Below are 22,674 nucleotides of genomic sequence, written 5' to 3' on the forward strand. Positions count from 1 at the left end.
CCCTGATCCTCTTGCCTCGGGTGTATGCTACTGCATTCAGCTTTACTTTGTTTTGTTTGTTTGTTAGTTTGTTTGTTTGTTTTGGTTTTGAGTTTTGGTTTGGTTTTTTTGTCTTTTGAGTTGTTTTTTTGTTTTTTGTTTTTGTTTTTTGGTTTTGGTTTTGGGGATTTTGTTTTTTGTTTTTTGTTTTTTTGGTTGTTTTTTTGACGCAGGATCAACCCTATGTGATCCTAGCTGGCCTACAACTTACTCCGTAGATGAGGCTGGTCTTGAATTTGTAGGAATTCCCCCCCACCTTCTGCCTCTCAAGTGCTGGGATCACAGGTGTGAGCCACCACACCCAGGGACGTTTAATTGCTAAACTTGTTTTTGACATCAGAATACAGTCTTCGGGAAATCAAAAGCCATTAGAAAACTGTCCCAGTCACAAGAGAGAAAGTAGCTTAGTTTTCATGAGGGACCATGGGGCAGGGAACTTACTCTAGATGTTGATTAGATGCCACTGTCTAGCCAGTGCTCCACCATACCCAAGTTCAGAGCTTATTCCAGATGCCACTGTTGGCCCCCTCGACCCTTCCACCCTGCCCAGTTCTGTGTTAGAAAACAAAGCAATATTCCCACAGAAAGTCCCCGGAGATATGAAGGTAGATTCCCTATGACAGGCAGGAGGTCTAGCAGAGGCTCCTCTGGTCTACTGATAAATAAGCACTGTACCGTCTGGGCACAAGCTTGGTTTCTCTTCTTATGGTGAGATGTGGGCAGGCTGGGCTGCGTGACACAATCCTGTCTGCACAAGCTGCCTCTCTCATGACCAACATGAACCTCAGACAACATAATTACCTTTAAGCTGCCTCAGTGCCCTCATTTGTAACCAGACATGCTGGGGACTCTCCCGTGGGACTATAAAACTTCCTCTGCCCAGCTCTAAGCCACTTCTCTGAACAGAAAACAATCATTTTTGCCTCCTAGACTGACGGGTCTAAAAACCTCACCAGGTCTTCTCTGCCTCTTCCCAGGGTCCCATGTGTGGCTTGCTCCACAAAGCTCCCTCCTCCCTCCACCTCCCTTGTCCTCATCCTCCTGCCTCTGATTAATATTGACCTTTTGTTCCTTGGCTTCAGTCCCCAGTGCTCCAAGGGTTCTGTGTCTCTGGCCAGGTCTCTCCCCAGGGCTGTCAACACAACCTCTGACTGACTAGGTAACATCTCCATATTTAACTATACTTGAAGGAGTTAAAATACAAAGCAAGCAGAGATCTAGCATGCGACCTCCTCAGTCATGGTGGCTATAATTACTCTTTGCAGTTGACCCTGGGTGCCATGTCAGTAGGCAGAAATGCTCATTTAAGAAGAATAAAAGGCTCTCTTAGGCACAGAAGGAGAAATGGAAGTTCTTCCTCACACTCTGGGACTAGAGAGTCGGGACACCACACCAGTGACAGTGAGCTAGCCATCCTAGTTCCTGAACTTGGTCTCCAGGTCTCCTAGTTAATTAATTAGTACTTCAGCGATTACTGCTGTTGACAGCCTTGGTGATTTTTGGCAAGGCTGGGTCAGCTCAAGCAAGTCCAGACTCATATGGCAAATTCCCCTGGCTTCTGGGACACAAGACATGATCCCTGTACTGCAGAAAGTAGTGCCTCGTTAGAATTAATTGGGAGGATGAACAAAGGAGTGAGCACCTCCCAGCCAATTGGCTGATGGCTTTGGTGCCATGGGTTGCAGACAGGCCTCAAAATACCCTATAATAATGTCCAGGTTGGGCTGACCCCTGCTGGGGAAGACCGCTGAATAGGGCGTTCTGAAGAGCATGCTCCTGCCTCCCTTCTGAAGGACCAAGACTTCATACTGTTCTCCCCAAGCTATTAAGAGTAGGCAAGGGGGACAGAGGAGTCTGGGCCTTGACTAGAGCCTCTTTGAGCAGCTTACTGGACTCCTATCTGTGTGAGGGTGATCTCCAGAGTGTCCCCTCCTGTCAACACTGGCTTCTGTGACTGAGGGCTGATCCCACCCATGGCTCTTCTCAGCCTTCTTTTGCAGTAGAGCCAGGAGGATGATAACCCTTTCCACTTGAGACAGCTTCTGATTTGGTGATCTGGGAATTCTCTGTCCTGGGTCCCTTCCACAGGGAGAGCTTCCAGCACAGTGGTGGCCTCAGAGACCTCGCAATAACCTCTGCCCTGTCTGCAGGGCTTATAGGTGCCTACAGCCCTGGGCTCCAGTGGGAGTTCCTGGGCTCAGCTTTTCCAGGAGAAAGCTGAGGACATGAGGAACTGCAGGCTCGCATAGCACAGAGGTTTCTGAGCCTTGAGTACCCCAAACTCAGATGCTAAGTAGAGGACAGTGATTCTAGCTCCTATACTGAGCTTTCAGTCTTCACTAAACCTCCTGTGGTCCCTGTCCCCAGGAAGCCTGGCTTGCCCTCCCTCCTCCATTTGGGGCAACTCCTTGAAGCGGGACTGGTCCTCAAATCATTCATTCAGAAGTGGCCTTCTCTAGCTGTGAGCTCAGCGGTTATAAACAGAAGTTTGACTCTGTGCAGTCTTGGCCCTTGCCTCTGATTGGTCATGACCTGTATACCCCCACCCACAATTGCACCTGCCGTCTGCCCACCCTTTCCACCAGCCACTAGGAGCACAGGGCTCTCCCATGCCAAGACTGGTCCCTCGGGCTGTACACTAGTCCTTTTATCCCTTCATGGACTTTGCTCTTTTCCTGAAGTCTTCATGGTTCTCCCTATTTACAAACAAATTAAAAAAACCTCTAGAGGTCTGTGGGAGCTCCCTGCCAAGCCTCACTTTTGATTTCATAGTCTAAGGACAGGGACACTCTCTAGCCTCAAGGACTTTGGATATTCCCATCTCAGTGAGTCAGGCCCTGCCCTTACCTGGTAGCCGTCCTGTCCCTGTAGCCTAGGACACTGTCCTAGATTGTAGACCTGGGACACAGCTCCTCACAGGACACCTCCATTTACACGGCTCGTGGGTTCCCCCCCAACCCATAGGTCTAACTGACTCAACTCTGTCCTACCTCAACTCTCCCCTCTTCCCATCTCCATCTTGTGACAACGCGACTACAATCTACCTTCTGGTTTCAAAACCAGAAAGCCGGGCGCACATCCTGCCACATGCAGTTCTTCACGAGAATCCCAAGGAAGCGGCTGCCCCACTCTCACAATGGCCCCACTTCTCACTGCCCACTGCCAACAGCCTGGTCCAAGCCGCCATCATCTCTCACTGGATGCCCGCCACAGCTTCCTGATGGTTCCCTCTCCAGAGCTCCAACTCAGCTTCATGAAGCATCCATGGAGACCAACCGTTCACAATCAAGAATCCCTTGTGCAGCTCTTTGGATGCCATCTCCTCTCCCCTCCGCTTCAGCCTTTGAGTTCCCAGGACCACCCAGGTCCAGCCTGCTTTACCTGGCTTACGTCATCTCTCCCCACTATTGCTCACAAGGCAGACCTCATTCAGGTATCAAATGCCACGTACTGACTTACTTCAGAATCTTAACACCAGCTGATTCCTAGCCTGTGTGTCCCCAGAGTCCCTGCTTACTGGGTCAGCTCCAACCCAGCTTACATTCCCCCTTAAGATTCTGTTTACTCAGCTGCCTCTTTCCTTCCATCCTAACCTTCCTTGAGCTTCATTTCCTATTATATAGCATCCTGTGTTGCTGTTTGACTGTCATCATTGAGAGGTCTAAGCCTCGGTCAGATTCATTCACTGGATTGATTTTTTTTTTTAAAGATTTTTTTTTTAAAAGATTCTCTGTAGCTCAGGCTGGCCTCCAAATGACTTTGTAGCTCAAGCTGGCCTCAAACTCACAGCAGTCCTCCTGCCTCATTTCCCCCACCCCAACCCTGCCACAGCCTAAAAGGTTGGTATTAGAGACATAAGCCATCACACCTGGATTCATGCATGGCTCTCACTACAGAGCCTGGCTCAGTACTGGCAGTCGATACTGGGTTAATTTGATGGTAAATGACTCCTCCCTGCTCTGCCCTGCCCTGGACCCCCACTGACCTCTGACATCTGCGGGAAAAGGCTGATGGCCAGCGGCAGGGCCAGGCCGAAGGCTGCCAGGCACACGAGGCTATGCACAGGTAGGAGTAGCCGCGGGCGTGCTTGCAAGAGAGCTGTCCTGTGGAGAGAAGGGAGGCCACGTGAGGTACATAGCCTAGGCTGGCTGGTCATGAGCTGCCAAACTGGGCCCCATGCTACCTCAGCCGTCCAGTGTATCTCTAGCCTAGTAAAAGAGTAGACACTGTCTTCGGGGCTTCTGTTAGTTACCACTGTTTTCCCCACACATGGCTATGAAGGACAGTGATGGACCCAGCCAGGAACCTTCAGCTACTTAAATCATAAACAAATTCTTAGAATGGACCACCCATCTACAATGTGTCTAGTCCCTGTACATGGTGATAGGGAGGGGCGGACAGAAGTGACTGTCATCCCTGGCTCCTAAAGAAACACACACATACGAGAGGTGGCCTTTAGATGTACCAAACAGCAGGAAAACCCTAGTGTGTGCCATCCAGGAAGTAGACACCGACTACACTTGTGTACATACACACACACACATGTGCATGCACAAACACATGCATGTGACCAGGGATATGCAGCCCTGTCCTGCGCATGAAAAATGAAGATATCCCACTAGCTACCACTTCCATCCAAGGGCCATAGGGTGGGCAGGCGTGGCCATGGGTAATTCTGCAGGCAGCTGCCTGGACTCTAACACCCTGTGTGGCTATCACCCTAGTAGTTGCTCCTGGCTCCTGACTTCAGGACCCTTTGACAGCTACACCTCCCTGCATGATGCAGTTGTCACACACTTGGGGGGGAAGATTTTGTGTGCTGAGTTTGAATGAGTTCCTGGGACTGAGGTGGGCCACCCTAGCTGACAAGTACCTATTCACCCTACTTACCAGAAACCATCGTTTGTCAGGACCTATGGCATTCTACCCCTGGAGACTGGGTAAGGTCAACAGGATTTAATACCTGGATCATCTGCTAGTGATGTTAGATGGGCCCTAAACCCTGCCTCAGTGGCCACAGTGGCCTCACAGGACCAGCCCGTGGGACAGATTAGGACAGGAGCTCTTGTCCTTCCCCCACTGGAGCAGGTCTGGCTCCAGTCATTAGAGGAGAAGCCTTTGCTGTGCACAGTCTAGATATTACATGTCTTCAAACTGCCACAAGTTAAGGGTTCAGATCATGCTGGGAGATGGCAGAAGCTAAGAGCTAGGGTCCAGTGGGTGGTCTCAGTTCACTGAGGTGGGGGCCCTTCAGGGGCATAAGGGAATTCCAGTCCCTCTGCTATTACATTCCCTACTCTCTAGAGGGTCCTTGCTCTGTTTCTGCTCAACCCACGTTGGCCTGATGCCCCAGGGCTAAGGCTAGATGGCAGGTGAAATCATCTGAAACCCAGAGTCAAAAACAACATTTTCTACCTTATCTCAGATGTTTATCTGAATGAGGGAAAACTGACTAATCCATCCCTCTGGGGTTAGGATCCCAAGGATGGGGACAGGCAAACCCTCTCTGACTCTTACCTTCTGGGGCAAACTCAAGAACACCTGCCCCCTCGGAGGACATCAAGGTTGAGAGCAGCAGTTCTCAGACTCCCAGTGCACCCTGGGATGGTCTGGTTAAAAGTGGCTCCTGATTCCATGGGACCCTCCTTCAGCTGGCATTAGACCCAGGAACTGGCATTCATGAGTCTGCAGATCACACCTCTGAGAGGCGGCTGCCTTTCCATGTTCTCACTCAGGTGTTAACCAAGACCCAACTGCTTATCAATTCTGAGCGAATCCAAAGGTCAGCCAGCTCAGCAGCAGGTAAGAGTGCATCGTCTCTGCCGGGGCTGCCGCTGCCTCACCAAGGATGTGAAATCCTGGCCAGAGACGTGTTCTCTTGCCCTTCTTGGCTGGCCCAGACCCCATGCTCTGTGTGAATGTTGGATAAAGCCTAGGTTGAGTTACTGGGGATTGGGATAAGGGCTCTCCCAAGGAATAAGAGGAACAAGACAAAGGGTGCCAAAATCAAGCTCAACCCCAAGAGGAGGGACACCCCATTATCTTTCTAGTTTAGGCTTCCTGTGGGGTCACACAGAGGTTGGAATGAGGCCAAGTCCATCTCTGATCATCTTGTCATGCCTGGGACGGACTCAGGGCTGTCTCCCTGGTCCTGCAGCAGCTCTCCAAGAGTATAGGGTTCCTGAAGGCACAGCCCTTAGGGCCACCTATGGCAGGGAAGGGTGACGGTCCTCTGGGACTTCCCGGAAGTAACACTGGACAAGCTCCCACCCATGGGGATTATGACCTTGACTCCTCTTGGAAGAGGCAGGCTGAATTCTCTTATGTGCAGGTGAGTCCAGGGAGCTCCAGGGGGACTCTTGGGGAGTCTAGTCCAGAGCCCCCAAGAGAGAGCACAGCAGTATGGGGGGAGGGGAGAAGAGGGAAATGGCAGGCAGGGATTGGAAAGGCAGCTGGGGGAGTTAAAATATGCAGATGGAGAGATGTGCGAATGCCTGGAGAAAGGGAAGACCCGGATCACAGGCAGGGAAGGAGCTGGGGGAGCGGACTCGGGGATCTACCATGAGTGGGGCCCGGACCTCCACCCAGCTTCCACCCACCCACATTCACTCTTCCAGTGTATCCTGCACCAGGGTTGCAAGGCTCGGGGAGCAAACTACAGCCTTTCTGTCCTACACTGACACCTGCCTCTGTACTGATGGATTAAATCTGTTGGCCTCCCAGCACTGGAACTGAACTCAGCTTCCTGGCTGGCAGGGTCTACAGGGAAGGTGTGGAATAGGAGGTTTAGGTGAGGGTAGGGGGTGGGGAAGGAGCTTCCAGCATAGGTGGAGGTCCCTTACTTCACACCTCAGACTTCTTTTGGTCTCAGTGGCAAGGACAATGGGGCACATGGAGTCTTTCCACCTCTGTCTAGTCCTAGCTGGGGGCCCAGACTCAAGACCCCAGTGCTCCTGCCAGAGAGGATAGATAGACTGAGGCCAGAGGCAAGCAAGGCTGCTGCCACACAACAGCTGGTCCCCCCCCCCATTGCTGTGCATTCCTTCAGCACTTGCAACGCAGCCCTACTTTGCGCTCCATTAATTTGCAAGTCAGCTGCTTTGTAAGTGTGCTTTTGTCTATTCTCCCTGGCTGTCCAGAGTTCCTCACCCAACCTGGCTCGGGAGGGTGGAGGCTGCAGGCTGCCCCCTCTCCTAAGCCCTGAAATCCTGCACCTGAGAACTCTGGACAGCACAGCTGCCTGTCCTGCAGGAAAAGGAGATGTTGGAGTGGTGACAAATGCCAAGCCTGGAAGAGCAAGAAGGGCAGTGTCCTCATTTTTTTTCTATGTGGGAAACTGAGGCAGAAAGGGCGTACTTCCCTACTAGGAGTCTCAGCTGGTTCTGCTCCAGTGCCTGCCTCTCCTGCTATCCAGTCCTGTGGTTTAATAGTGGGCATGAGATTGATAAGTCTTTGAGTGTACAAACTTGAGTCGTATCTACCACAACATTCCTGAGGGAACAGGGACTGGACTCTTCTCCCTCAGAATCATCCCAGGAGCCCCAGGAAAGGATCAACTGTTTAGTAGGCTGCATGACTATTGACCTCTCATTTCCCTACCCAACAGCTTCCTCCTGGGATGAGGCAGGCCCTGCAGTACTCCAGACACGAGGCTGGGAGGGCTCAGAGTCAAAATAATCTCCACACCACCTCATCCTATAACTCCTGAAACAAACTTTAAGGCCACAGAGCAATGACATGCTAACCCTCCTTCAACTTTTTGCAAACTCGGTTCCTCTGCAGACTAGGAAGGCACTGCAGGTCACGCTCCTCTCCAGCAAGTGCCTGCTGAAGGATGGGCCTCTGGCTGGCCTTGGTTGAACCAGGTTTCTCCCCACTCCTGTGTGTACTTTTCAGGGACCTAGAAACTGCCCTGCCTGCTGGTTGCTCAGGCGGGGGGGTGGGGGGGTGTTGAAGCTTCAGCTCTGCTCTGCTGTCTGCAGTGGATTTGCCTACTTTATCAAAGCAAGCCAAGTTCTCTCGGGCCATAAAGCCCATAGCCAAGGGCTTCTGGATCCTCCAGGTGCTCTGGATGCCAGCCTGGGGAGATGAGACTCCATTCTCCCACAGCAGCTTTCCTGAGCCTTGCAGGACAAGTTTCCAGCAAGTCCTGGGCTTCCCCAGCTTCCACTGTCCTTTGTTGCCCGTGTAAGTGTATATAAGAAAACTTCTCGGGGCTGGTGAGATGGCTCAGCAGGTAAGAGAACTGACTGCTCTTCCGAAGGTCCTGAGTTCGGATCCCAGCAACCACATGGTGGCTTACAACCACCTGTAATGAGATCTGACACCCTCTTCTGTTCAGATGATACAATGAATTACGCTTGAGCGAGTGGGGCCAGCGCAAGTGGGGCCGGCAGAGGTCCTGAGATCAGCAGCAGCCACACACATGATAGCTCACGGCCATCTGTACAGCTACAGTGTATTCATACACATAAAATAAATAAAAATAAATGTTTTTTTTAAAAAAAAAAAAAAAAGAAAGAAAGAAAACTTCTCTGCCTAATCTGCCAGGTGAGGGCTCTGTGTTACCAGGCTTGCACAAGTGACAGGTGACTAGCCAGTTTTGTGTGAGCACGGGGCTTCAGCGCGGCAGAAAGCCATGTCCTCTTCACCTGGCCCCTGCCTGCATACCTGTCCTGAGACTCACAGGAGAGCGCTATGCTAAGGCCAGATAAACAAAGAACTACCCTCTTCAAATCTATTTTTTTGCTGTTGTTTATTTGCTGTAAGTTTCCCTGCTAACTTCCTTTATTTTTTTCCCCTTCTCTCCTCTTCCCTTCCCTCCCCCTTTTTCTTAAAGTGTTTTCAAAATAGGATCTCACATTTTAGCCCAGGCTGGAACTCACTACGTAGCCCAGACTATTTTCAAACACATGGCAATCCTCCTGCTTCAGCCGCCTAAGTTCTGGGCCACTATACCTGTTCCAGATTAATCATTTTTAATCTCAGTGCTCAGATACAAAGGCTCTGCCCATTTCTCGGATTGAAGGGTCTCTCCCTTGGGCTCCCAGGACCTTTGTCTGTTTGTCCCAATGGGCAGGCTTTCCTTCAAGCACACTGGATCCTATAAGGTCCCCACAAGAGGGAGGGTGACTACCTGCTTATCGCCATGTGCACACCAGCCAGGCCTGCCAGGCCTCTGGAGGCAGGTGGACCCTGCTTCTTACCCCTTCTCTGTTCAGCCACTTCCCAGCTGCACCCCAGGCTTCACCTTTCTATTACACACTCACCAATAAATAAGTAGAAGCTCTCAACAAGGTGGTGGTGGCACATGTCTACAGTCCCAGCACTCAGGAGGCAGAGGCAGGAGGATCTCTGAGTTTGAGCCCAGCCTGGTCTACAGGGCTTTGTGTGTGCTAATAATTGGAGCCCTCTTTTATTAGCATTGTGGTGTCCCTTGTAGCTTATGGACAGTGACATGACAAATAGTTGTATTTTGATCGTCCTCTGAGGGAGCCAGGGAGATCATTATTATTCCACTTTTGCTTTATTATAATTAATTAATTTTTAAAAGGGCATGGGCCTGAGACTCATTATGTAGACTAGGCTGGTCTTGAACTCATGAGAGATCCATATGCTTCTACCTCCTGAATGCTTAGATTTAAGGCAGGGGCCACGACTTCCAGCCTACTTTTTGTGGGTTTGGTTGTTGGTTTGTTTTTTGGAGACAAAGATCTTAACAATGTAGCCCAGGCTGGCCAGAATTCACCATGTGCTCCATGTTATCTCAAACGCATTGCAAGACTGCCTCATCGTCTGGATGGCAAGAGTGAGCCACAGTCAGCCTATACTGCTCTAGTTTTATAATTAGAGGCTCAGGGAGGTTGCAAATCTAGGCTTTCTATCTTAGACTGTCTTTACAACAGGCTGAGATTGCTCACTAACAGAGAGTTATGTACATGCATACACATTCACATTGGAAGGGTCACACAGATTTCGACCAAAACTGCCAGCTACCCTGTCCCTCCACCAGGGCAGAACCATGCTTATCCATGGAGAACCTGACAGCATTGAGCACCAGCCAACTGCACGGGAAAGGTCATGAGTTTCAACACCACTGTCCAGTACAGCAGAAGGCAGAGTAGGTGCCTCCCACCCCCAGAAGCACACCAGGTAGGGGCCATGGCTCCCCACCCAGCATCCCCTCTGTTCCCACAGCCTGACTTACTTCTCCAGCATGGACATGACGATTGGAGGAAGCACCAGGATGGGCATAGGCAGAACCACACGGGTCAGAGCTGTCTCCAGCAGGGCCTGAGGATGGGGACAGGTTGGGGTGAGTGGAGAGCTCGGGGCTGGGAGCATCCACTAGGGAAGCAAATCCCACCCCAAGTGTGAGGTGTGTGCACTGCTGTTCAGCACATCTGGCAGCCTGGGCTCGCTCACAGCAGCGCTCACAGAGCTGGATTCCAGACAACAGATTACACTGCCCCACCCACCCTCACAAGCCTTTGAGAAGAGCAGAATCTCTGCATGGGGGAAGGGTAGCTGAGGGCAGCCTCCCCAGCCTGGGATGTCCAGGGATCAGGGGTTGGGGAAATGGTACACAGAGGGCCTAAGATGCTGTCAAAACAAAGCCAGGACAAATTGCTGGAGCCTGCAGAGTGAAGGGGGCTCCCAGGCTGAGTGAAGCTGTGGGCTGCTTTTTAAAAAATACATTAAAGACAAAGATATGTAAGAGCTTTGTCTCCTGGCTCTAAGTATTATTTTATTTTTTTCTTTCTATATCCTCAGGCTGGCCTTGAACTATGTAGCTGAGAATGATCCTGACCTCAGTCTCTTTTGCCTTTGCTTCCTGAATGCTAAGATTACAGGCATGAACTCCCACCCCTTGGTTTACGTGGTCCTGGGGATCAAACCCAGGGCTCTGTGTGTGCTAGGCAAGTACCCTTCCAACTGAGCTACAGCCTTGGTAAGAAAAGGCCAGCTTTGTAAGGGGCACAAGATCCAATGGAGATCTGCCCTGACATTTGCTTGGGATGTGGGAGACATAGCCTGATATGTTTGGACAGCGACTACAGAGTCCCTTTGAATCATGGGCTCCTGATCTTAGAGGAATGCCCAGGAATGTCTCACAACTCACAGATCCCCAAGTCGCTCCAATGAGACAGAGATAGGCCAGACAAGATTGAAAGAAGCCTGGGGCTGCAGAGGAGCTGGGTGACCTGACCAGACGGCCTTGTCACCTCTACCATCCTCATAGGGCACCATGAAAGGGTGGGATTGGGATAGAGTAGAGCAGATTCCCCCTAATGAAGGACTGGGGCTGATAGTAATCCTCAGGAAGAGGGTCTTTCCAGGTTTTGGAACGGGAGCCTGTGGGCAGGACGTGAAGGCCTAAAGCCAGGGCAGGGGACAAAGAGTGTACTGCTGGTGTGACATCCACCCTGGCCCTTACAGGATCTAAATAGGCCTAACTTCCCTTGAGATGGGTGAAGAAGGAAGAGAAGCTCAGAGGCTTATCAACAAGGTCTCGGCTGAGCAACAGAGACTGGTACATGCGTGATGCTCTACCCCCTTATGCCTGCCCCTTTGTCTCATTCCCATGACTCACAGGCTAGAGCTCAGGACAGCAGGACAAGCCACCAACCACCATCAACAACAAGGCTGAGAAAGCACAGGACATGTATAGTGGGGTGTGTGTGTGTGTGTGTAAAACACAAGAGCTATAGTGGGCGGGGCCAGTGAAGAGGGCCTACTAAGGAACCATTTGCAGGAGCCACAGCATCTTCCACATCCTGAAGCCCCAGCGTTCACAGCACTGTTGCTCCCAGAGAGGTAGCAGCCCTCATACCACTGCCTGCAGCTTCCCATTCACAACCCACAAAGTTGCGAAGGCCTAGGGCATGGAGAGAAAGCCCTGGGGAGGCTCCTCTGCCCTCTCCAATTAACACCTCTGAGGAAGAGCTGGGTCCTGAGGGGCTGGGATAAAAAATGGGGATATTTCACAGTGGGGACAAGAGGGAGGAGGTTGGAGAACAGTGAGGGACCATCCAGGAGAACAAGCCCAGCAGGGAGCAGACTCTGAGGCCAAGGGCTCACACAGATGAGAGATGGCAACTGGAATGAGGAGGAGACAGCTAGAGAAGCAATCAAAAGTCCTGTGTCCAGAAGACCTCAAGGAATACACAGGCTATGTACAGGAGCATCAATCCATTCATGCAGGGCTCAGCCCCTGGGAAACCCACGTGTCTGGCTGCGATCTTTGAGGAGCCCACGAGGTTGCCATCAGCATCCAGGACATCAATCCCTTCCTCTAACTCCCCATACCGCATCAGGACCACGTTGCAGATATTGGCACTGGCTGGAGAGAGAGGAATACAGAGAGGGTTAGTGAGGCACAGCTGGCTTTCCACCTGGCTCCACCTCCAGCCAGGGCTCCCAACCCCCAAGAACTCTGTGAAACCAGAAAGGTGGAGTCCTCTGTTTTCTTTTCAGCCCAGCAAAAGATGCTCTAAGGGCCTTCGAGACCCGGGAAGCATAGACCAAAAATAACAGGTGGAAATATGGCGAAGGCTTTGGGAGCTGCCACCTATAGAGGGCGCTGCTCACCTCTCTTCTGGGGATGGTCTCCAGGCAGAGGAAGCAGATGTGCAGGCAGAGAGAGCTCTCTGGTCCTGAGATGCATCCCCCTGGGGCCTGATGTTCCACCACCAGCAACTCAGTCCCTTGGCTACATAAAATGCTTTTAAATGCCACTCCCCAAATTCACTAGAGCCAACCAAGAGATGGGCATCCACAACAGCAGTTGACAGAGCAGACCTCAGGGCTTGCTCAGCATCTCCCCCTCATCATGTGAATAGAACACAAGCTCAGAGAGCAAGGGTGACTTAACTGAAGTCACACAGCAAAGCAGAACAGTGGGGAAAGATTTCGGTGCCTGAACCTCAGAATGCCCAGAGTGAGGGTCTGGGGGGAGCAATTAGAGTCTTCCCGTGCCTGAGCTGCTCCACTTGGCCACACCTCTTCCTAGACTCAGCTGAGATCTTGGGGACCTAAGGTTGACAGGAGGTTCCTGGATCCTTAGAGAAGCACTAGATGAAGGTCGCTGGTACAGTTGCCCTGATCCTTTTCACAGGGACTCACAGGCCGGGCCCATGGCAGTGTACTGATAGAGATCTGCCCTGAAGTCCTCCAGCCCTGCTTCATGATGGAAATGGGGAGACTTGGGGGTGGTAGGTGGGTGGTGGGAAATGTGGTGGGGGGGTGACAAATGCAGAGCCTGCCTGCTCCACTCCTCCCCCCAAAGCGCCTTGCTGTGTTTAAAGTTTTAATTTTTGCTAATTAATGTCAATTAATTTTGTATAATGAGTGTTTAATTTTGGGGAGTGTGTGAGCCTGGGAGCGACTGCAGTTCTGGGCTGTGAACGCTGATTAGCATCAACACCTGCTGCTTCCCCCTCTCCAGTGGGGGGGCACCCGGGTTTGGGGAGCTGGAGGGTGGTGGGGCTCAGTGGGCAAGTGGAGTGGGAGGGAGCACACAGATGCTCCTGGGATCTGAGCCAATGGCTGGGGAGCCCAGCAGTGCAGGGTGCTCACAGCTGGGGTATAGGATTCTGCAGGTGAAGGCTGGTGTGGGAATCAGGGCTCTCTGAGACTCACTGTCCTATTGTAATCAAGTAGGGAGGTGGAATAAGCCGAGGCGAAGACCAGGAGGCACTGCAGTCTTTGGAGAGGGAAAGCCGGGAGAGCAAACAAGCTCTGAAATGTATTTCGAGCACATATGCTATCTTTGAGTGTCTCCACTGTTTCTACACGATGTTGATCAACGCTCACCATGGCGGACCTTCTGTGGCAAGGACTCAAACCTCATGACTCCTGTGCCACAATACACACATTTACCTGTTTAAGAAGTGGCATTCAACCAGGGGCCATGTGGGGAGATTGTCCTTTATTATTCATGGTTTGGGGATTGGGATGGGGGTGTTACTGGCACATGGCTGGCAGAGACAGTGATGCTGTGAAACACAGCTTCTGTGGAATGACACTGGAATGCACAGGGCAGTCTTATAACAAGGAGTTACCCAGCTCCCAAAGTCAACAGCGCCCTGACAGAGAAACTCACACCCTGGTTTGTTTTGAGATAGGGTCTCTCCATGTAGTCCAGACCATTCTCAAACTGGCCATTCTCTTGCCTCGGCCTCCAGAATGCAGCTTCCACAATGTCTGAGAAACCCTTACCTTAACCACATCCAAAGGCAGAATTAGGAAAGTGGGTCTGACTTGGGGTAAGAGGGAAGACCATGGAGGATGGGCAAAGTGCATGGGTTTGGGTCACCTAGTTTGGGATTCATTCCTGACTTTGTCTCTCTCTCTGCTCGGTCTCAAAGGTGACCTCCTGATAGACCTGGATTGCCCAGGACCCATCGGGCCTCTTAGGTGGCCTTGGGAAGCAGCTCCTGGCCTCTGTTGGTGACCTGCCCTCTAGTGGCCTCAGAGATACTCTGCAACCTCTTTTGGCCTTTGGGCTGCCCGGCCCTGAGTTCTGAAAAGGCATGGCATCATTGAGTGGGAAAGTAGGGTTGTCTGTCTGAGAGGGTGGACCCCTGCCCTCAAGAATGCCTTCCACTTCCAGCACTACTGTTCCAGCCAAGGTGACACAACTGTGGTCCCCAAGCAGGAGACAGCGAGTCCTGTCCCTCCTGCTGGGCATTCTCAGTACTGCAGGTAGGGTCTCCAGGAGATCTCAGGGGACAGGCTACACTCACACTGAATGCCAGCCTCTGCACCCACCAGGTCAGGAAGGCAGGAGGAAGCTCAAATGACTATAGGCCTCACTGTGTGTGTTTATATAGAACAGAGGGCTGATGAGAGAGGGGAGGCAGGCCTTGAAGGTGGTGGTGGGCCAGTTCAGAAGCAGGGCGGCAACTGGCTTTCCACAGTTTCCAAGTGCGGATGTAAAGACTGCAGGACAGAGAACTTTAGTTCAAACACAAGACACATGTGAGACAAAAAAAAAAAAGTAAAACCAGGAGTGGTGATGTGGAGCTGAGATTTTAACACTCCAAAGGGAAGCAGAGGCAGGAGGATTGTAAGTTCAAAGTCATCCTCAGCTACAAACTGAGTTCCAAACCAGCTGGGGCTATATGAGATACTTCCTTAACCCTGCATCTGCCCCTCAGGAAGTCTCTCCAGGATGTCACTGGGGAGCAATGGCCCTCTTACTTAAGCCACCTGGATGAAAAAGAGATAACCAATGGCAGCCCTTACCATGGACAGCATTCTTCGACGTGACCTGCTATGCAGATGGCATATGCCTTTCAATCTTTTCTGTTGCCCCTAGAGTCTAGTTACAATCATCCCCAGTAACAAGTAACAAGTAACATGTGCCATGCAGGGACTGCACTTCAACTATTTCATCTGGACTGTTCAATTTTTCCATTTCCCCCCAGAGACCTTCCCAGATCTCTCCTATCCCATTGCAGAGAGAGAGAGAGAGAGAGAGAGAGAGAGAGAGAGAGAGAGAGAGAGAGAGAGAAAGGGAGGGAGAGGGAGAGAGAGAGAAAGGGAGGGAGAGAGAAAGGGAGAGAGAGAGAGGGAGGGAAAGGGAGAGAGAGAGGGAGAGAGAGGGAGGGAGAGAGAGAGAGAAAATATACATGGGTCTCCCTTTTGACACAACAACAGATCTATCATCGACAATATCAGCAAGTTAATTAAGCAGTCTATTAGCGATAATGTTACAAAAACTGGCACATGTTCAACTCAGATCGGCACCATTCGAGACTCAGGCATGACTGACAATACGGGGAGACATCATGAAATGGGGGAGGGAATGACAAAAGCACTCTTGACTGCCACAGATGTTCTTGCATGAACCCACTGCCATGTAAAACCTTGCAGACAATGAAAAGCTGACAGGGCAGCATCCAGAGTCAAAGGAACAATGTAAGAGACAGACAGAGCAGCTTCCCCTCTGAGAAGCCCACCTCTGAGCTCGCACAGAACAAGAGATCAGTGGGGTCTGGGCAAGCAGCACACACTTGTGTCAGAAACTGGCTGTTGGGAAAGCAGATGCATTAGCCAGTGCAGGAGGAAGGCTGTTCAGACACTCATGAAATATAGGCCACAGACTTAGGGAAAATTAGATCCCCTAACTCCTCAACTCTGAGATGCATTTTTCCACATCTTACTATCCTAAAGGTTATGATGTGTGAGGCCAGGGTGATGGTACAGTTGGCAATGTGCATGCACAGGGTTGACCTGAGTTCAACCCCAGAACCCATGTAAAAAGCTCTGTGTGGTAGTACATGCCTGAACCTCCAATGCTGAGGAGGCGGAGACAGGAGGATGCCTATGCTTGCTGGCCAGTCTCACTAACCTAATAGCTAAACACTAGGTGTCAGTCAGCAATTCTGATTTCAAAGTACAAGGTGTAGACATGTGAGGTGGCTCAGTGGGTAAGGCACTTGCCACCAAGGCTAACAACCTGAGTTGGGCCCCTGGAGTCTTCATGGTAGAAGGAAAAGAGCCAGTTCCTACACATTGTCCTTGGATCGCCACACAGGTGCTGTGGCACATGAGTGTTCAACATACATGCACACACACATACACACACACATAATCATAATTATGTCAGGGTGCAGGGGAACCTTGTCTGCTATCCAACATAATTGACAGGGCCCCTGTGGATTTAACGACGGGTAAGATCGCTTCATTCAGTTGTCACCTCAGCCGACCACAGCCATCCACACAGAACTTGAGCTCAAACTTAGATTCCTAATTGTTGCCTGAAACATCTTTTTTAAAACTTACACTATAATGGTGCACGGACACGAAAAGTTATTGTACATGCAGAAGATCGTCTGCCAGATACCAGGCAATGCAATTAAAGGCAGTAGAAATTGCCAAACCATAGATAGCTACCCTAAAGAAATGCTTGCCCATATGCACAAAGAGACATTTACAAGGATGTTAATTATAGTGCTGTTTGTAAGAGCAAATAATTAGAAACAAGCTAAATGTCCACCATTAGGGAACTCACACTGGACTCTCTCCAAAACAAATCAAGATGGGAAGAAAGCTATTGAGAACAGGCAGGTGACAAGTGTCAAGCCTTGTCATTGATAGAGCCAAATGCACATGTGCATAAACACACAGGTAATGTTTTAGAAGACACCTGTCTCATAGAGCTGCCCAGGGCGGAAAGAATGCAATCTGAGACTTAGAGCCTGTTTTGAGAGACTTCTATATCTCCTACCCTAAATGTTTCTATATTATTTAAATTTTACAATGAGAATGCAATTATGTTTTATTTACCTAAGAACCCATCTTAGAAATATGGAACTCTCCAGGTGTACTGGTGATGTTTTAAATCCCAGCACTTGGGAGGCAGAGGCAGGAGGATCTCCGTGAGCTTGAGACCAGCCTGGTCTATATAATGAGTTCCAGGCCAGCCAGGGCTACATAGTAAAACCTTGTCTCACAAAGAAAAACATAAAAAAAGAAACTTTTTTTAAAATAAAAATAATTAATTTAAAAAAGGAAAGATGAGAGTTAAGATCTATTTTTAATCCATATTATGAGTGAGAAGCTTGGGAAATATACTGATTAAATATGATAAACAAAAGTCTGCTTATATAAAACTATGGGGAGGGTGAAGGTGACAGAAGCTATTTCACCCCCAAAATGCACCCAGTAGATGTCCCATATCAGTGATTAGAAAAAGACAGGAGACCCAAACCCTAACTAGTGAGGAATGTCTTTGGGGATACTGTGAAAGGTCTCCTCCCATCCAATGGGTAACAGACAAGAGTCAGGGCCTTGAGTCCTCTGGGCACAGGAGGATTGATGTGATACCTGGAGCTGCAGCTACCACACTGATGATAAGAGGTCTAGTCTGAAGAGACTCACAGGGCAGCTGGCAGAGATGAGGGGGGAGGGCAGCAGGGCTGGTGTGCCTCATCTGAGATGCACTTTCAGGAAAGCAGCAAGTTCTTGTATTTTCTTAAGCTACTCTGATTCCAGCCTCAGTCACCCATACCCATCCAGCCCCAAACAGAATAAAGAGTTTTAAAATTTATTAAGAAAAGGAGCTGAGGAAGTACTCAGCGGACCAAGTGCTTGTCACGTAGGACCTGAGTTCCAGCCCAGAAGTCATGATGTAAAAAGCCAAGCGCAAGTATACATACACACACTGTCTTAGTCACTGTTCTATTGCTGTGAAGAGACACCATGACCAAAACAACTCTTACAAAGGAAAGCATTTACTTGGGGCTGGCTTACAGTTTCGGAGGGTTAGCCCATTATCATCATGGTGGGAAACATGGCTGCACTCATACAGGTGCTGGAGCAGTAGCTGAGAGCTGTATATCCTGATCCACAGGCAAAGAGGAAGAGAGAGAGAGAGAGAGAGAGAGAGAGAGCGACACTGGGCCTGGCTTGGACTTTTGAAACCACCCCCTCTAACAAGGACACACCTTCCAGTTCATTGACTGGGGACCAAACATGCAAATATATGACCTTACAGGAGCATTCTAAATCAAACCACCACACACACACACACACACACACACACACACTAAGAAAAAGATCCAATGATCAAAATCACAGAAAAATGTAAGACTAAGAGTTTTATGAAATGAAATATAAAAAACTTGATAAACATGAACTCACTCTTATGAATAGTCAAAGACAGACTTCTGAATCTAAGAAAAAAATCAATTTGCAAGAGCTCTTTATATTTTGGAAACCAATCCTCATTGGTCAAATGGTTTGCAAATGGCTGTTGCTGGACTGTGGCCTGGCCCTCCCACTTTGTGGATGGTATCGTCTGTCACACAGTTTAATATGTCCTTAAATAAGCAATCCTTCCCTTCTTCCAGTACTTTCTGTGCCATTAAGAAATTACCATTGTTCATCTCTATTTTCTTCAAAAAATTTAAAATGTTTATTTTCACAGTTAGGTCTGTAATCTGCCCTGGAATTTATTTTTGCATATGAAATTCAGATCACCCCATTTCTCTTATCTGAAGACCCAAATGTCTAATAAACTTAAGAACATTCTCAACTATAGTAGGACTTCAAAGGAAAAATAAGTCAATTAAAGTGAGAGACAGAAGCTGGGCCTGAGAATATAATCTTAGCTTATGAGACAGAGGCATAAAGATCAACATAAGCCCAGCCTAGGCTACATAGCTTAAGAGAAAAAAGAAATGGTGGGCTGGGGAGATGGCTCAGAGGTTAAGAGCACTTGCTGCTTTTGCAGCTTGGTTCCCAGTGTCTACATCAGATACCTGAAACTCTAACCCTCTGGCCTCTGCAGGTACCTACATACACATGTGCACACACATACACACACAATTAAAAACAAGAAGTAAGAAAATCAAAGTGTGTGTGCGCATGTACATATGAGAAGAGACTACTTCAGATGGACACAAATGTAAAAGGTACTGACTGTGAGAGATATTCAAGAGGACACAGGACACTGCGGAACAGAAATTCAGGCCTCGTGGATCTGAAAACCTGCATTTTGTCTGGCAGGATCTTACAAAGCCAGAAACACTCTAACACCCTTCTTCCATTTCTAGCTGCAGCTCCTAGATTCTCCGCACAGCCATGCTGCTGAGATTCAGTCCGAAGCAGAGCCCAGATCTGCCTGTGTTCTAGCTCCCTGGGCAGACACTATACAGATGAAGGTTTTCAAAGCCCAGTCCAGAAAAGCCCATTCCTGTACACATGGACATATGTACGTGGAAGTGTGTGCACAGCTGTACAGTGAGAAAGGAAACGGTCCCAAATTATCAACTGTGGACAGTCACACTGTAGACCCCAGATGGCAGCTGAAATGGATGTGTGTGTATTAACATAGAAAAATCTCAAAACCATAATGAAAAGCAGGTTTCCAAAAGACAAGCAAAAGGCTGCTAAGATTGCTCAGTGGGTAAAGGCACCCATTACCAAGCCTGGGCACCTGAGTTCAGTCCCTGGAACCCACAGAAAGGAGAGAACCAATTCCTGGAAGTTGTCTACTAACCTCTGATCATGGGTGCACAGCCACACAGCATAACCACAGCTTCTCCCTCTCTCCCTCTCTCTCTCTCTCTCTCTCTCTCTCTCTCTCTCTCTCTCTCTCTCACACACACACACACATACACACATGCACACACACATACACACACACTCTCACAGAGAGACTGGGAGGGAGAAGGAAAGAAAGAAAGAGAGGGAGAGAAACAAAACAAGACAAACATTGAAACATTGTGGTGGTTTGAATGAGAATGGCCCTCATAGGTTCATACGCCTCCCCAGTTAGTGGAACTGTTTGAGAAGGATTAGGAGTTGTGGCCTTGTTGGAGGAGGTGTGCCACGGGGATGGGCTTTGAGGTTTAAAAAAGGCACTGCCATTCCCAATGTTCTCTCTGTTTCTTGCTCGCTGCTTGAGATGTGAGCTCTTAGCAGTGCCTGCTGCCATCAAAGACTAGTCCTCTGAAACCATTCAACATTTCCTTTTATAAGTTGTCTTGGCTGTGGTATTTTATCACTGCAATAGAAAAGTAATTAATACAAGTATACTATGATACAGTTTTTAAAATGCACAGACAGACTGGAGATGATTCAGTCAATAAAGTACCTCATAAGCATGAGGATCTGAATCTATTTCCCAGAACCCACGTAAAAAATAAAAATAAAACAAACAGCAACAATAAGACCTGTATGTGATTGTGTGTGCTTATTACCCCAGCATGGAGGTAACAGAGAGAGAAGGATCCCTGGAGCTCCCTGGACAACATGCACACACATGCGCATGCATGCACACCAAGGTGATAAACAGTGGAAGTGATCGTTTCTGAAGCAAACACCTATCTAGGATCTAGAAATCTGAATGAACAGGGTCCGCTGATGGCAGCCAGCAGCCCTTGGAGAGATCATCATCACCAAGCAGGTGGAGGGCACAGGGCTTTAAGTGTTTCTAACCTTTTCAGTTACCTCAATAGATTTTTTTTATTTGAAATATTTCATAAATTATTATTAATTCATTTACTTTAACTTTTTTGTTTTGTTTTGTTTTTCGAGACAGGGTTTCTCTGTATAGCCCTTACTTTAACTTCTTGAGACAGGATCAAGAATGCCCTAGACTTGAACTGTAGCCCAGGTTGGCCTCAGACTCATGATCCTCCTGGCTTTGTCTCCCCAAGCTGAGACCATAGGTGTGGGCTATGATGCCTGGCTACGGTATTCCAAAATTGAAAATAAGTTGTCATGGAAGGATAACTGGCTAGATCCTATTGAAAGGAGAAAAGTTAGAATTTTATGACTTTCATTGAAAGAGTTCCAAAATTTGTCCGGTATAGTGGTATATGTCTTGGAAGTCAACTAAGTCCTTTCCAGTTTAATTTTGAGTTCAAGGCCAGCATGGACTGCAACAGACACTGTCTCAAACAAACAAACAAAAAACCTATTGTGTTTATGTTTATACAATCCCATTGTACTTGATTACATTTAAATGTATATAATAAATTAACATAGATTCATACACTTCTGCTATTGTTTTTGCTTCGAGACAGAGCTAGCCCAGGCTACCTTGCTCAGTAGCCAAGGTTGCCCATGAACCTCTGATCCTCCTGTCTCCACCTTCACGTTCCTGGGGATATAAACAGATACTACCACACCTACTTTGATTTGTAAACTTTCAGCTGTTTACTTGACTTTGGAAGGACATAAGCAAGCTTGTGTCTGGAAACAGGACTTATATTCTATGTCAATTAAATATAATCAGGAAACAAGAAAGTCTTTTTCATATAAACAAACCAACTTCTGTAGTAGCAACAGAAAGCAGCAACCATTTGTAGCTCCACACAGACTTGGTCAAAGTTCTCCCAAATTCTACTTTGTTACCCTTCAAGGAGGGCCAGACAAACTTGCTCCATGCTCTCTTCCCTCCTCCATCACTTCTCTGGATCATGTAGCACACACAGTGTACATGTGTCATGTACACTAGTTACCTGTCTTGCTGTGACAAAATACCTCATGCCACAACTTAAGGAAGAAACTGTTTATTTTGTCTTACGGTTCTGAGGGATACAGTCCATCATAGCAGTGACAGCAGGGGGTCACTTTATATCCACAGTCAGGTTCTCTGCTCCCCTTCTCATTTTTCACAGCCCACGACATTGTATTGGATTTTCCCACCTCAATTAACTTAATCTAGATAATCCCTCCCAAGCATGCCCAGAGGCGTTATCTCTGGTGATTCTAGGCTGACAATCAATATTAACCATCACAGCATGGTAAACAGTTCAAACTGCATAAAAAGTTAGATAATCAAATAGTCTCTTCTGGCTCCTGGCCTTCAGTTGAGGCAGCTACCATAGCCAGGCTCTCAGGCCAAGCAGCAGGAGACCTGCACATTTGCAGGCACACATATATACACATTACCACATGGACCAACTCATATGCTCTCTCTCTTCAATCTCAGGACACAGTCCTTCTTAGAACACAGCCCCTCTCAGAACATAACCCCTCTGTCTTTGGAGGAGCAATGCTCACCAAACATTGGCCTTAATATTTGCTTAATTTCACAGCATGTTCCAATACAACATTTGAGAGGCAGCTCTATGTGGCCCACATTTTCTTTTAAATAGCTTGAGAATCAGGGGA

At 48.8% G+C, this 22,674-nt stretch overlaps 1 protein-coding gene across 4 annotated transcripts in view; it reads right to left on the reverse strand.

The window, feature by feature from the left end:
- Positions 1–22,674, reverse strand: part of Sfxn5 (sideroflexin 5) — a 120,682-nt gene that overhangs the window by 12,302 nt on the left and 85,706 nt on the right. For 2 of the 4 annotated variants that reach the window (XM_031382368.1, XM_031382369.1), the window contains exons 11-13: positions 12,267–12,382; positions 10,247–10,332; positions 4,025–4,142 (exon numbers count right to left, since the gene is read on the reverse strand). In XM_031382368.1, the coding sequence (XP_031238228.1) occupies positions 4,025–4,142; positions 10,247–10,332; positions 12,267–12,382 (320 nt within the window). The remainder of the gene's footprint in view (positions 1–4,024; positions 4,143–10,246; positions 10,333–12,266; positions 12,383–22,674) is intronic. The other 2 variants (XM_031382371.1, XM_031382370.1) reach the window with 2 other exon arrangements.

This window comes from Mastomys coucha, unplaced genomic scaffold, assembly GCF_008632895.1.
Source record: "Mastomys coucha isolate ucsf_1 unplaced genomic scaffold, UCSF_Mcou_1 pScaffold20, whole genome shotgun sequence".
NCBI classification, from domain to species: domain Eukaryota; kingdom Metazoa; phylum Chordata; class Mammalia; order Rodentia; family Muridae; genus Mastomys; species Mastomys coucha.